General features: G+C 50.5%; 1 protein-coding gene across 1 annotated transcript; it reads left to right on the top strand.

The window, feature by feature from the left end:
• The first annotated feature begins 9,863 nt into the window (after positions 1–9,863).
• On the top strand, positions 9,864–15,703 carry LOC104836679 (homeobox protein vent1B-like). The gene is made up of 4 exons (XM_010575383.1): positions 9,864–10,044; positions 13,196–13,470; positions 14,815–14,904; positions 15,341–15,703. Exons 1-4 carry the CDS (start codon positions 9,864–9,866, stop codon positions 15,701–15,703), a joined length of 909 nt encoding a protein of 302 aa, XP_010573685.1.

The raw sequence follows: 15,703 nt of genomic DNA, 5'->3' as shown, positions 1-15,703 counted from the left end.
GGCCCTGCAGCTTAGTGTGTGGCTGTGCCACCCCGGTGGCTCTGCTGCTCACAGCTCCTCGGGCACCGCTCCGGTAAAGCCCGGAGGTGTTTCTCCGAGCCTGGGGCTGGGAGACACCTGCAGGCTCTGCTTTTTGTGGTAAGCCCAGGTGACTTTTGCTACATGCCTCTTCTGCTGTGAGCAACAGGTATTTCTTCACCTGGGTCCCAGAAGAATAGCACGACCGTTTAAAAACTCTCTCCTGCTTTTTTCCAGGCTGATTTCCACAGGCCACCAGCCTCCCACTCTCTCTGTTGTCCTCCCAATGAATTAACATTACATCCCCCAAACTGGTTACCTTTGGGCTGTGAATTGCTTCCTTGCTCCTGAGGTCTCTCATTCCTGCTAGAGCACAGCACCCAGAGGGAAACAAGATCCCAAGTGCAGCCTCGCTGGAGGTAACACTCTGTGTTACCCTGTCTGTAGCTTCAAAACATGCCTAATTATTTGGCAACCCACTATCAGCATGTATGTTTCCCAGGTGCCTCATCCTTAGCAAATAGTCCATGTAGATGGTTGTCATCCACTCCCACCCCCCAATTCTCCTTGCAAAGCTTAGGTTCATCTGCAATGTAATTATCAGTAACAATTTTTTAGAGTAACTGATAGCTCATAGAGGTAAATCTTGACATGCCAAAGCACAGGGCTACTCTGAAACATGAATGCCATGCCCCCACCCCACAAAATATGCAACACCCCCCCCAAACTCCAAATGACAACCCAAACCAGACTACAGCTCAGCAGCACTTCTGTGGGTCCTGGTGCACACCTGAGCCAGAGCTACAGGCTTCAACTGATTTTTCTACGGAGTTGACGGTCTTGCTCCTGTTTGCCCTGCAGAGCTAACAGAGCTCATGAGGGAACCAGACCCATTAACAACTTTGTTTATTAAGATCCATCAATGATGTGACTGATGCCCCAGTAAAAGCTGCTGGAGGATCATCCAACATAACAGTTACTGATGGTGATGAGGCAGAGGACCAGACCTGGCTTGGCCCTCTGGCTCATCCCTGTTCCAGAGTGGGCTGGTACGTAGGTGAGATGATTGCGAAGAACTGGCGGAGGTGAAGTGACAGGCAACCTTATTTACTTTCATCAAAGCCCCATCTCTGGCACTGTGTCTGCCAGTTCAGCCCTTTCCACCTGTCCTCACCTGCTTTGTGGGAAGGGCAATCTGAGTGGAGCTGGCAGCGGGAATGCCTTCAGACAAGACAAATCCCCCCCATGTGTAAACAGAGATTAGATCTACAGATTGCTGAGAAGATGAGATGCTGCCGTTCTGGTTTGATACACGCTTGGCAGAGTGGAGCTGTATTTTATAACACTGCTGTGCTTGCTGCTCTTCCCTGGGGCCTCCCTCTCCCCCACTCGTTTTGCAGGGCACACAAACCAGAATGTAACCTCCTTCATGTAATCTCACCATGACTGTGCATAATACCACCCTTTAGCTCTAAGGCAAAAGTTTTCTGCATTGACATTCTGATGTTTCTGCCTAGCCAAGGTGTGGGCAGTGCTGCGCAGTAACAGGCCCTTTACTGAGTCCATAGGGTGCCTCAGTTTCCCCATCCATGAAAATAAAATAATGTGGATCTTTGTTCAAGTGTTTGCATGCCTGCAAAACAGTATTGCTGTTGCTTGAATTTGGTAGACCTCAGCTGGCAAACATGCATCTCTTTTGCCTGTCTTTTTTTTTTTTTTTTTTTTTTTCCCAATGCGGGGCTTTCAGGCCTCCTCCTTTGATTACTTACCTTTGGGATTCTTTCTCCCCAGGTGCATGACTAGCCCCCATCTTTCCTTCTTCCTCCCTGCCCAAGCAAGATAGGTTCCTTTTGCATTACTTCTTTGTTCTCTGTGGTATTTGCAACACCCTCCCAGCCTTGTATCACCTGTGAATTCCATTCCTCCTGGTTGTGTTTTCCCTGTCTTTGCAGCACCTAGAATGACGAAGCCTTTTGTGCTGCTGTTGCTGCAATTGAACCTGATACTTGAAAGGAGGAGAAACGGTTGGAATAAACTGCTCTGATGATTCATCCCCGGGGCTGAGAGATTTGCTCCTTTGATATCAGTCCCTTGATCAGAGCTCTGCTATGTTATCTCTGTTTGTCTGGGGAGACTTAATTCCTGGCACATTTGGGCTGGTGGAATCCCAGATACCAGAGCCGGTGACTGGAAAAGGAGCACACTGCATTCTTCTCCCAGTCTTAGATACGTCAAAGAGTCTGTAAGGTTTGATGCTCCAGGCCCTATAAGCCCCTTAAGAGACAGCCTTTTAATGCAACTGAGAAACCTCTAACTTTCTTCCACCTGCCAAAATCCACCACCTGCTCTCTCCGTATCTTACACCCCTGCAGAGGTGTCCCAACACAGTCTCCTCTTCCTCCTGCCTTGTTCTGTGGGCCAGTTTCCCTACCAGCTCATCCTCTACTTGTGTGCCACTCACAAGTTATTGAGGACCCTTTCACCATTCCTTTGGGAGACTGCGCACTGATCCACTGGTCATGAAGCAGGATGAGTGAAAACCATGAAAGGAGCATGGAAAGCCTAGCTTGAGCCTAGCCTACCTCAAATGTCTTCCTCAAAAGCGTAATATCATAGGGCTGGATGAGTGGGATGGATTCCCAGGTATGGACAGCTCAGCTGGAAGAGGGGCCATGGAGACCTACAGTTTTGCAAATTGGGCTTAAGTGGGGATTCTCTGGAAGATTAGGAAGCCTAGGAACAAGCTGGGGGGTGGGGGGGGGTCATACAGGGACCACATCTCTGTAGGACCAAGTGGGTCTAATGGTAGGACAGTGTTTTCTCTATGAATACATTTTGATTAAAATGTTCTGCATTACACGAAATGGTTAAACATGATTTGAGATTTCAAGATCTCAGACAGCTTGGTGCCATGGCAGTGACCACCATTAAAAATCTTCATAGCTTTTGTTAAAGAGAAGGGGAAACAGTTCAAGTACTAAAAAAATGTAAGCATTGGAAAATCCATCATCCCCTTTCTTTTCAGGGAGAAAATATAGCACACATAACATTAACAACAGTTAAGATCCATTATTCTAGGGGAGTTACTCACTATGGACCTGGAGCATAGCTTTGCTGTTACTTCGTATACAAACTTTCTTCTCCAAAGACAAAACACACATTGAATAGGGAAATGAAGACCAATGAAGGAGGAAAGTACACCTTCCATTTCAGATGCTGGACTCACACTACTTTCTGGTGGTGGCACACACACGGTTTGGACAGGCAATTTGGGAAGTGGAAACACATGGCAGCATCAGGCTGTCCAAGAATTTGCTGTATTTGCACACTGCCCATAAGCTTGTAGCCATATAGCCAGAGAAATTGCTTTGGCCAGTAACCACAGATGCCTTTCAAACATGAAGTCAAGAGACAGAAGGTGGACTAGAAAAGCTTTGTGATGGATGGGTGAGAGCAGAGGAATCATCCACTACATTTCAAGAGATGTTGGAATGAAGCTAAACGTGGTAGATGTGGCGACACTGTCCAGAGCCTTCTCTTCTGCCTACCCTGATCACATTTTTTTTTAGCAGATCAGGGAAGTAAAATCCTAAAGGTGAGACCCAGGAGACTATGGGAGTGCCAGGAAGGGCTGGCAGAGTCCTTTTCTTCCAGTTTCACCTTCCTCTTGGCATCAGGGTCAAATTACACTTCTCTTAGAGGGCCTCACTGTGTGAAGGACTTCAGGAAGGGTGTATGAGCAGAAAAATCCATCTCCTGATAATGATCAACAGCTTGTCCTAAACTGCTTTGTTGGAAACTAAGCCCATTCATTTCTTGGCCCTTACATTTTTTTCACTGGGCAGATTAGAAAAAAAAAAAAAAGAGAGAGAAGGAAACAGAGGGGGAGGATTTAAAAAAATATCTATATATGTATATAGATATGTGTGGGTGCACAATAACAGGCCCTTTCTGAGCCCATAGGGTGCCTCAGTTCCCCCATCCATGAAAATGAAATTACGTGGATCTTTGTTCAAGTGCTTGCATGCCTGCAAAATAGTATTGCCGTTGCTTGAATTTGGTAGACCTCAGCTGGCAAACATGCATCTCTTTTCACTTTTTTTCCCACATATTTTCACTTTTACTTTTCAGTGATTTCACTGAAAAATTTTGCACAGCAAAATAAGTTGGGCTTTTGTTACTCTGAATAATTTAAGAGAAGGGGCCTCTGCAGACTGTTCCCTTCCTTCACGAACCAAAACCACTTAACACGGGACGTTTACTCCTAAATTACATTTACAGAAGGAAAAATGGAAGGCAGCTAGGAAATAACTGATGAATGTTATTTAAGGTTTGCAGACTTCCTAACCCCTCCCCCAGGCTTTTTTCAGTAGGTGTTACCATAGCTCCCCTTACATCTTCCAGCTCTGAGAGGTCTTAACTTAATTTTTTATGGGTCTGGATGGCTGCTATGTACAGTGAAGTACCAGCTCTGACCCTATTTAGCTCTAGGCCCAGAATAGCCTAAGAAGAGAAGGGGAATCCTTTTCCTTTTTCTTTTTGATCACCCATCTGAAACTTGCTTATATTCCCTCACTGGGCATATGTTTTACCCCTTTCAGAATTTTTCAGCCCAGTGTGACACACCTAAAAAACCCCAAACATCAGCAGCATGTTTATGATCTTTTGGAATAAATTTTCCTTTCCACTGCCTATCCTCAGTACAGCAAGACCATATGTGTTAGGGAGAAAAAAAACCCCTCCTTTTCTGGTACATACTCATTAACAGTATTTGCAAGGAGGACAAGGCCATTGTGAGGACAGGTAAACACATGGATCTGACTAGATTACAGCACAGTCTCACACAAAGCAAAGAAAAAATGTAGAAGATGATCAATCACCAAACAAGAAAAGTCTCTGAAGAAAAATATGTTATTTTAGGAAAAGTAAATTCAAGTTCAAGTTACAGTTAAAGAATTAACATGCTGAACTAAGTGGTTAAAAGGGGAACAGAGTGGGAATGTTGCAATGTGGAAATGTTTTAGCTACTTTGCTTTTTATCATTCAAACTGTATTACTTTTCCACTTTTTTGCTATTAAAAATTTCTTTAGATTAAGGCATTACTATCAATATCAATCACAAAACCTCTGCAAATGTTTAAACAAAGCAGGGCATTTGAGGCTTCAAAGGAGAAATACTATAAAACAATACTGTCAAAGCCTTTGTCTTAAAACAACTGCATTAACTATCCTTGAACACTTAACCAGAACCACATTCAGCAAGTTCAAGGACTGAAAAGCATACTTTTTTAAAAAGCCAACTTGGACAGAAAAAAAAAATGTTTGTTTGCCAATATTCCTCATCACAGAAAGAGACTGTGTGGCCCAGAAAGCCTCTGGAGGGTTGCAGGGTGCTCCCCGGCTGGTAGCACCACATGAGCCTGAGCACAGGTCCCTCTGAGCGGACGTGCTCCCCACGCACCCCCCCGAGTGGGGTCTTGTGAGGCCAAGCCTCCAAGAAACTGGTTTTCCTTCTATAGCGGTAGCAATAAGGACTTCTAAACTGTTGCAGCCCAAACTGCCCCAGCCTTGCCAACCAAACAGGAATGCAGATGTAGCGACACTCTTGTTGGTGGCATCAGCTGAAGAGGCTGTCGGGCAGAGCTACACCAAGAAGAGGTGAGCCACGAGGGCTCAAGCTGTGACTGAACATATAAGTCTATGCAGGATGCTGTCAGCTTTAACTTTTAGTTCTTGCTCTGTTACGTCCACGCTGTACACGTCAAGTCTTGTTTGCGTGTTAGCTGTCATGGGACACTTCACCAGAACACAGACACCTCAGAGTCAGGGCCATCCAGTGTCTTTATCCAGATCTGAGCTTTCCCATTTGACCCTGTCTGATTCCTCTTTTAGGAGAAAAGAGCAGCAACTGACAAATGAAGAGGTCTCAAAGGTAATTTATTACCTAAAACCCCAGTGAAAAGCAGAAGCAAAAAAAAAAAGCCCAAACAAATCAAAAAGTGTTGCCTGGAAGGATGGTTTTGCTGAGGTCACCTATGAAAGGTAGGCAGGGATTGTTATAAGAATATCAGGTTGTCACAACCATATGGACTGTGCCAGTGAAAGGACCTAGTTACAGAAACCATTTCCAGGAGTATGTTCTCCATCTTCTGCTCCGCCTGAGCATCTTCTGAATGATGTCCATAACCCCAGCCCAGTTTTCAAGGTTGTTTTTTCAGCCTCTCCTGCCTTCTGTGTCACTAGATTTACCCTGTCAGTAGCACCTGCGTTCACTGCTTTGTGGCTATCATCTTGGGCAAGTCAGCACGAGCTACAACCACATCGTGGAGGGCATGGGGACAGAGAATGAGGATTTTTCCTCTTTCCTCCTGGTCTCTCTAGCTACTAGTCTTCTTATACCGCTGCCTTTATGGGGGAAACCTCGTCATTCACAGGCTACTGTTTCATTGCTGTGACTGTTGCAGAGGTCAAGTGCCATCTGAGAGAAAGCAAAGGACTTAGCTGTTGATGCAAGATCATGTTACTAACACGCCTGTGAAGAATTTACCCTCTTTTTATTGGAGTGTGCTTTCAGCTTCACAGTACAGAAGAGCACATAAAGGTTGCTCAAGATACTAGAAAGCCCTCGGAGCCAAGAGCATGAGCCTGGAAAGACTTTCGTGAAGACGACCGTGGGATGATAGCGGGTATTTGGGCCCAGCCTGGAATAACACGGTACCAAACCAGCGAGGGTCTGGCTCAGCGTGATGCCGAGCCACATCTGCCGGCTGCCTGCAGTGCTGGTTTTGGGGAGCTGCTGCCTGCCCCAGCGGCTGTGTCACGTGCGGCACGGGGGAGATAAGCTGCTCCCCGAGAGGTGCTGCTGCTCTGAAACCGCCGAGGGTGAGGCCCGGAGGTTCCTTCAGCTCCTCTGCCTCCCGGTCCCCCTCCTGCCCCCGGGGAGGTGATTCCCTCCGTGCCGCCCCACTCACCGGTCCAGCCGGGCCGGTGGTTCTGCTCCCAGGGGTAGCACCATCCTCCACCCCGGCTTCTGCCCAGCGGGACTTTGTAGTGCAGGTGACTACGCTAGTTTATTATGGCCTCTGGGCACTTTGCAAGAAAGATCCCAGACACCTTCAGAAGTCGCTGAAATCAAGGAGCTCAAGTGCAAAGTGCTCAGCCAGTGAGACTCCCAACAAGTACACGGATACCCACTGCCACCCATGCCAGCGCCCCACACCATGTTTTCTGCCAGGTCTTCAGATTAAACAGTCTTAGAAGACATGTTGATACCCTGTAGGTCCGCTACCTTGGTCTGCTACCATTTTCTAACTGCATCTAAGGCCATGAAAACTTGAAGACCAAGGTACGGTAACAGGCCAGATGTGAATAAGAAGGAGCACATGACATTCTCCTTGACTGGTGGCACTGGAGCTGCCCAGCGGGGTCCCAAGCCCTGTACACTCAGGTCATTGGTGTGTCTCCCTTTGCTTAATCAGCTAGGCCCTGAGGGCAGGTAGGAGGGATGGTGATCTGAGCTCATGTGGCACTGCGGCTCTGAAACAGGGAATGATTCACAAGTGAGGCATGAGCCAAAACCACCGTGTAGAGGCTGCTGCAGAGTGATTGCCATATTCAGGATGTTCTTGGGATTCTATTGGTGCCGATGTGCTCAAAAGCCCTTTTTTTTTGCTTTAAGTTTTTCAAGTTAATTTCATATTTAAAACTGCATTTCTTGTGCAGAGAGATGTCAGTCCCTGCAGTTTGTAGGCACACAAAAGTGTTTCATGAAAACAGAAAACATAATACTGAGTGTCGAGTTAAAGAGACCCTAGCCAGGCCCTTAGCTGCCTCCAGTCTGCACCTCATGGGAAAGTGGATGGTCCCAAGGCAGCAGAAACATGCTGTGATGTGGCAATTAAGTTGAATGGTCTGCCTGTGATGGCTCAAGAGAAGCTGCATTGACTTTCAGGTTCACCCACAGGCCAGTCCTGCAGTTCCTTTTGGTTTCCCATGCAGGAATCTCAGAAGGCCCCCAAGTTGCCCCCATTCTACGGACAGGGAAGCCGGGACTAGTGCCACGGGACACGGAGCAGCAGCAGAAGTGCTGGTAGAAGTGGTGTTCTACATCCTTTTAAACTGATGCAAAACCCATTTCCTATGGTCTTGCTCACCCCCACCTATCTGTTTCTTCTCCCTGCTGATACTTGAACACTCTCACAGCAAGCGGGTTCCCCTCTCTGGCCTGTTGGGCAAGTACTGGGTGCTAGCACAGGCTTGGGAAGAAGGCAGCAACAAGCACCTGTGGAACAAAGAGGCGCAGAGGGGTGCAGGGACAGTCCAGGTTAAATCATTTTACACTTCTGTGGCTTTGCACCCTCAGCTCTGAGCTTCTGACATGAGGCACGCGTATGTCCTGGTATTAAGGCAGGGCTGGTTCTAGCAAGAAATATTTCAATTAACTCCGGGACTTCAGTCTGTGCATTGAGAAATACAGACATTAGCTAGAGACTCACAATGTCTTTTGAGGTGAAACTAATGAAATCTTCCTAAACACAGGCAGAGTGAATCCTCCTGAGGGAAAGGGACTGCAGCAAGCCCAGAGAGCAGACCAACCTGCAGGCCCATAGCTGAATTCTGTGGCTCACTCACTTACCTCTAGTTATTTAATGAACACATCTGCAGGTGCCTGTCCCCCTTGGATGGGCCATATGTCAGCAAACATCAGCTAACCCTGCCTTAAAGGAAGCTCTTCATCTTCTTTATTCCAACCAGCCAGCGACAGCCTGGCAAAGGCCACAAGCAAGACTACACAAATGAAAGGACGTGCCTTTGAAAGGCCACGGGGGAGCAAATCTGTCGGCTGTGGACCTTACCTGCACTAAATCTTTTCCTGCCTCCAGAGTGAAAATGTCTTTGCTGATTGTGCCTCCGTAGACCAGCCGGCTGAGATTTCTGAGCCCGCTCTGCAAAATGAGACCTGGTGTTGGATGTGACTCATCCAGCGTTTCCGAGTTTGCTCTGGCACAGCCATGTGGAAGATGGGCCAGACACATTTTCAGCTGGCTCCCTCAAATGCCTCTGTGAAGGAAATCCCTTCTCAGTTTCCAAAAAAAATAATTAGGTTCTAGCCCCCAGGTCTGATCCTTACTTGTTTTTTCCCCCCTTGCTCCGTCTCTGCCATCTGCACCAGGAGTGTGGGCAGCGCAGGTCCGGAGGGTGTGTGCATGGGGGGGGTCTTGGGGGGGTGTCAATGTGACACAAGCCACAAAGCAAAGGTCTCAGAACCCTTCCCATAACGTGGAGCCAGGGCTTGGGCTTGGCCGGCACGGCACTGAGCAGCTCAGCACCAGATCTACCTCCTGTCAGCTCCCGTGTGGTGGAGGTTGGTTGGGATCTGCTCTCCCAGCGCAGCGAGAGGCTCTTCTGAGGTTGTCTGCGCTCACGGGGTTGTTTCGTGACAGGACAACTCCAGCTGAGCCCGGAGAACCAAGCAGGAGGAGGTTTCCCGGGGCTCCGGATCAGACCCCTGCTCAGGTGTGACCGAGGAACCTGCAGAACGGGAAGAATTCAGAGGGGACATATTTTAGTCCTGATGCCATGTGTGGCTTCCTCCCCCCCAACCCCCCCAGCTCTGTCCCCACCCCACCGATCAGCCTCTTTAACATGACAAAGAGCCCGGAGGAGCGGGCGAGGGTGAATATTGCAGTCCCGGGCAGGCTATAGCCGGCTATAAAGGTAACTGCCTGTCTACACTTCGGGGTACCTCAGCTCGCTGCTGAGACCGGCCCCCCCCAACCCCCCCCAGTGAGGGTGACATCCATTAGAGGGTGGGGGAACCAGAACCAGCCCTTCCCCTGCCCGCCATGTGTGCCCACTTGGCTCTGCCCCCCTACCAGCCTTACCCCGCCGGGACTGGCATGGGGTACCTGGAATTTTACTGGAACTCGGCGGGGGAGGCAGGACATACCCCCACCTCGGGTGGGCCAGCGGCAGCCGCCGGTGCCGGTCAGTCTCCGGAGGGAGGAGGGAAGAGGCAGATGGCAGGTAAGGCCCTTCGGCTAAATCCTAGAGCCGATCCCCCGGGATACCTGCGGTCCCGGGTCAGCCACTGGCTTCACCACCTTGGGTGAATTTTTCTCCCTCCCTGCCTTGGTTTCCTAATGCGTGAGCTTGGGCAAAGCGTGACGTGGTGGGCAAGGAGGATGGGGTGACCTCGGGCAGGCACACCACCTTTCTGCCCTACTTCTCTTTGGTGACTGCGAGCCGGTTTCCTAAAAACCTCACCAGAGCCTGGCAGAGGCCAGGCGCTGGCAGGGCTGTGCTGCAGGCTGACGGGCAGCGTGACAGCATGGGCTCGTGGAGGTTCGTGGTTCTCGGGGCAGGAGTGTCTGGGCCTCCTTTTAGGCAAATGCTGTCGTGTGCTAAGGAGAGAAACAAATCCTGAAGGTAATTCTGCTCGTGGCATCCCTCATCCCCTTACAAGCTCCTCACCCCCTTCACATGCTCATTAAACTTGAGCCAAGGCAAGCTCGAAGCCCTGGGCCGGGAAATCTGCTCCCTTTAAATCCAGCGTTGTTACTCTCTGCTTCTTTCCATTTGCCATTTTCCTCTCCCTATTTCCCTCTCCTTTCCGTGCTCTTGTTGCCTTGCCTTTCCCTCTTTGCAAAAAAGTCCAGGCCACACCACGGTGGCATTTTCTGTTCCTGCCATTCCTCTCCCGCTCCAGTGAGTGGCAATAGAATAGCTGATGAAAGCAGGTTTTTGCCCAGCCCCGTTGTACGGTCAGCAGGGTAACAGACGGTTCCAAGCTGTCAGATGCCATAGAGAGCTACAAGCTCGGGCAGAGCAAGTGGCTAGTGACTACTTGGCACGTGGCTACTTGCCACGTAGTTTGGAGAAAGGCTTAGGTTCTCTGCATGCTGCCTGCTCCACAGAGGCAGCAGGCAGCTTGACTCGTTCGTGCCCACAATGGGCCTGGCATATAGACTTAAAATCTGTCTTCACTCTGCTCTGGTGCCTCTCTCTACAGAGGGAGCCCAGTCATGGAAGCAAACACCCACAGACGTCAAGGGCTTGTGCGAGTGGGTCTGTCTTAGGTTTTTCACGTTTATGTCTGTTGCACTGCTGTTTGTGTTTCTTGCTTCCCTTTTCCTTCACTCTCTTCTCATGGGAGAGGGAGCACCTTTGTCTTGCGCTCGAGCTGCAGGTGGTAGATTACATGGCGGTTTGGGGTGACAGGCTGAGCAGGAACACGTGGGAGCTGTAGCTCTACAGTGTCTTGCTGTGGTTCCTGTCTAACGGAAGACTTTCCTGTTTTCCAAGCCCACATTCTCAGCATGCTCATTTCCTACCTGTAAGGTTTTTACTGCGCAGCCCGTAGGAACCAGGCATCCTGTGGTACCACACAAAATTTTAGCTGCCCGTGCACAGCTGTTCAGCTTCCTCTCAGGCTCTGCAGTCTACCCCCCCATGCACATAACACCTCGGGCCCTTGCACCTCTTCTGTCGACAGCCCCTTTCTCCTTGGAGGCAGAATCCCTTCGTAATCCTCCTGGCTCTGCTCCCCAGCACCAGAAACCTGCCCCACTACACATCTGCCCCTTCACATAGCCCGTGCTCTGAGTGGTTATCATCTCCCAGGGGTAGGAAATAGCCAAGAGCAGGCAACCCTAGTGTGGCAGGCACCACAAAGACGCGTGTGGCTCTGTCAGGAGGGTACCACAGACATGGCCACCTTTCTGAGGCCCAGCAACACTTCCAGGCTTTTGGATGCTTGCTTAGTAGCCTCTCACCTTGGGACAGAAGGAGGAAGGGTTTGGTAGGGTGGATGGGGAGCCCATTCCTCAGGAGGGTGTCAGTCCTTTGCGTTGGACGTACGTTCGGGAGGTTGAGGAGGGTGTCTCGGTGGGCTTCAGTCACAGCTCTTAGGGTGACTAGGAAGGAGGTTGGGAGCTCTTGGTTGGGCTCAATAGTCAGAGGGTGCGTACTGAAAATGGCACTGCCCCATCCACTGCACCTCCTCTCTCCTGAAATGTCAGTAGGAGGAGAGGGGATGGACCATGCAGAAGGGTTTGCAGAGGAGCAGCTGGAGGAAGGAGGGGTGGACAGATTTATCATTGCAGTTATCGGGCAGGGGGAAGACTGGCATCGCAGCCCTTCAGTCACGGCTGGCCTGAAAAGGTCTCAGCCTCTCACAGACCCCAGCGACCAGGCACCTGACAGAAGGGTGCTGGGGTAATCTCTCTTGTTAGCATTTTCCTATTCAGGCAGCCTGAGTGACTTTGCATCTTGGCAGCTTTTGTCTGGACTGGTAGCCGATTGTTTCGGAAGTTTTTCCTTTAGATCTTTATCTCGACTTTGTCCTCAACAGAGTCCCCTTAAGAAATGTACCAGGACAAATGAGAAGGGGCTTGGACACCTTCCTCTGCACTCTTGAATTTTGTCCCCCATGTCCCTGGTACAGGATTACTGGCTTGTCTCACCTGTCCCACACATCCACCTTTCCTCTCCCCCTCCTCACTTTCACGTCAAATTTCTCTCCTTCATTCTTCTCTTGCCAGAAGCCCCCCTCAGTGGAACAGGTCCCTCCATCTATATGCGTGTTGCCCATAGTGGGATGGTCTGTGGTGGGAGCCACAGGCGAACAGGAGTGAGCCAATATCCAAAGCCTGACTGATGCTCTCCACCTGCCGCCCCATCACTGTAAACACCGACTGCTCTGCCCCACCATATGCCCTGGTCGGCTGTTGCTTTGCCACTGTCTATCAAGTGCCTCAAGATTGCTGGGCAGGCAGTTTTGGGGACCCTGGTCACCAACCCAAAGCTATGCTTGCAGTCACGACCAGGCCTTTTTACACCACACTGAGACCAAAATATTGCAGGGGCCTTCAGGAGGAGGATAGTGACACTGTGAGCCAATACACACCATTCTCCCCTCCCTGCCCTGACTTTTCCACCTGGCAAAAGGGAGCCACTGGCATCCTGGAGGGCCGAGCTGGGAAGCTGCTTGCTGCCAGCGGGCCTGCCTGCGCTCACAGGTCCATGAAGGAAGGAGGGTGACAACAAGCATTTGCTTCAAGAAAGCCCCTGTCTGGTAGGCAGGGAGCTCTACAGCAGGCAGGGAGCATGCTCATACCCATACAGCATGTCCCATTATGTCTTGTATATCTTTTCCCATTGTCTTTTTTTCTTCCAGAAGTATCCCCAGCTTCGTCCAGTTCTGGGAATTTCAGCCAATTCACACCAGATTCAGCCACCAGTCCACATTCGGCATCCTCGTCCCCACAGCCTACGGCTAAGTCTCAGAAGGGCAGAGAAGATGGCATGGAGGGGGTGAGGAAAGCCAAGAGCCGCACGGCTTTCTCCAAGGAGCAGCTGCAAACCCTGCACCAGAGGTTCCAGAGCCAGAAATACCTCAGCCCCCAGCAGATCCGGGAGCTGGCTGCCGCCCTGGGGCTCACCTACAAGCAGGTGAACATGGAGATTTTGACCTCTGGTATACCTGTCACACAGTGGCTGAGTGGTCGCATAAGGCAGTGACAGGATGGAAAAATGAGTCCCCAGCAGAGAGTAGAGGCAAAGGTGCCAGCTAACAGTTGCTCCCCTGCCTATTCCTGCCCAGAGATCAAAAGCACTGCTGGGGTAGAAGAGAGCCAGTGGCACCTCACTGGGGCCTCCCCAGTGAGGGGTCAGTTAAGGGTACTAGTGCCAACACTTGTAGTAGAATTGCAAACACAGCGATGAATATGCTGTTTGCCACAAACAGCCTCTACCCTGGGCTTGACAGCACTTCACAGCCTTTTTCCACGCACTGGTGAACTTCACAGAAACCCTGGCATGCATCAGTTCTCTGAATCCCAGGGCTGCAACATGCTGAAAGCTATTGCTCACGTTTCCTAAGGCTGATCTTGTCCCATACCTAATAAAGTCCCACGCTCAGCACTGCCTGGCTGCTCAACACCCGCTCCCCCCTCCACGCAGGTACTGCTAGGTTTGTACATTGCAGCCTTTCAGCATCTCTGCTGATCTCCAGGTAGGTTGTGTGTAGCAAACTGCTGCTGGCTCCAGTGATGCCCTTCTAAAGCAGAGGGGGTTGGGCAATGGGGCACAAGTGCTTGCAGTTACAAGTCCAAAATCTGCCTGGAATTTGGATCTGAGAGCTGGGCAGGATGGCCGGGATGCTCCTGGATGCCTCCGGACTAAAAAAGTTACATATGCTTTGTAGGTGCACACATAGGCACGCACACACTGAACTGGTTCTGTCAGGAACAAGACCTGTGGGACAATCTGCTCTTTCCTTCAATCCACATCCCTGCAAAGGCTGCTCTCACAGCACAGACACAGCCCTGGAGGCAAACGGCTCTGGAATTCACCCCAGCAAGGAGCTTTGCATTTGGGACCCGCTGGGTACAAGGAGCAAGCCTCTCCCTTCTCCGCTCGCAAACGTGCGGAAACCGCGTGTCAGAAGTTTGCCTGTAGCTCAGGGGGTTTGTAGAGACCTGGGTGGGTCTAATTTGCACCAGTCGTTCATCTCTGTGATGGAAAGGAGTCAATTTGTCACAACTATGACTGTCCGCGGACACGATGCGGCCCCCTCCCCCCTGCAGATGCACTCGCCGCCTGCTGAGGCTGCGAGACAGACATCTCCCCTGGGCATCGACCCCAGGGAGCTCTTCAAGGCCTTTATCTGCTGCTGCCCATGTATCTATGCCATCTGGTCACTCTCCCCCTGGTTCTTCCTGCTTGTGAATCTGATAACATTTGCTCTTCCCTCTCCTTTGCTGATGATTTCTCTGCTCACCCTTTCCCACCCAGGTGAAGACTTGGTTCCAGAACCGGAGGATGAAGCTGAAAAGGTGCCAGAAGCATAGCCTGTGGACTGAACGGGCTCAGTGCCTCACGCAAGTAAGAACACAGCACGTGGCTCAGTGTGGCCCTTCCATCTGGGCAGATCAGTCCTGTGATATATTTCCTCCACGGGGGCAACTTAAGCATACAAGCATCGGCGTACCTTGCCTTCTGGTTTGTTCAGCGCAGAGGCACAGACTTGGCATGACTCTCCATGTTCTGTAGGTAGCCTAGCAATGGGCTGACGATGCCACTGAAATGCTTCCAGAGAAAAGCTGTTTTCCTCATACATATATATATATATATACACACACACAACTGTGTATCCACCCCTGAGCTATGGGGATGCGTATGGTTCTTCTTGCCCTCCCACGCCATTGCCGCTGATCAAGAGACAACATGAAATGTGAAGGGACAGAGCCCCAGTACGTGTCAGGCCTGTGGATGCCAGTGGAGAAGCTATGTGTTCTGACTCACTGTCTTTCCCTTGCAGGGTGGTTTCCAGCCAAGTACTTACCTGGACGTGCACCCCAAGTTCCACCAGGGCTACCCCATCACTGCAGCCAACAACATCCAAACCGTGCCTCCCCCCCGTCAGCACTACGGAGCAGGGCAGAACGCTTACACGATCGTGACCAGTGAGGATGGAGGAGTCTTTGGCAAAGGTGGGGGCACCTGCAGCGTCCAGCAGACAGTGGGCTTCATCGCCCAGCACAAAGTAGACTTTTACCACAGCTGTCCTGGCAGTGTGGAATATCCGAGCACAAAGGCAGGTGACGGCTGTAACTTTCATCACTCGGCCACCATGGGGGCTCCTTTCCCAACCGCTGCTGGCCACCATCTCTATCATTCCTAG

This window comes from Haliaeetus leucocephalus, unplaced genomic scaffold (genome assembly GCF_000737465.1).
Source record: "Haliaeetus leucocephalus isolate CR32 unplaced genomic scaffold, Haliaeetus_leucocephalus-4.0 Scaffold473, whole genome shotgun sequence".
Taxonomy (NCBI): Eukaryota; Metazoa; Chordata; class Aves; order Accipitriformes; family Accipitridae; genus Haliaeetus; species Haliaeetus leucocephalus.
The sequence above is the reverse complement of the archived record's forward strand: the minus strand, read 5'-3'. Positions and strand labels throughout refer to the sequence as shown.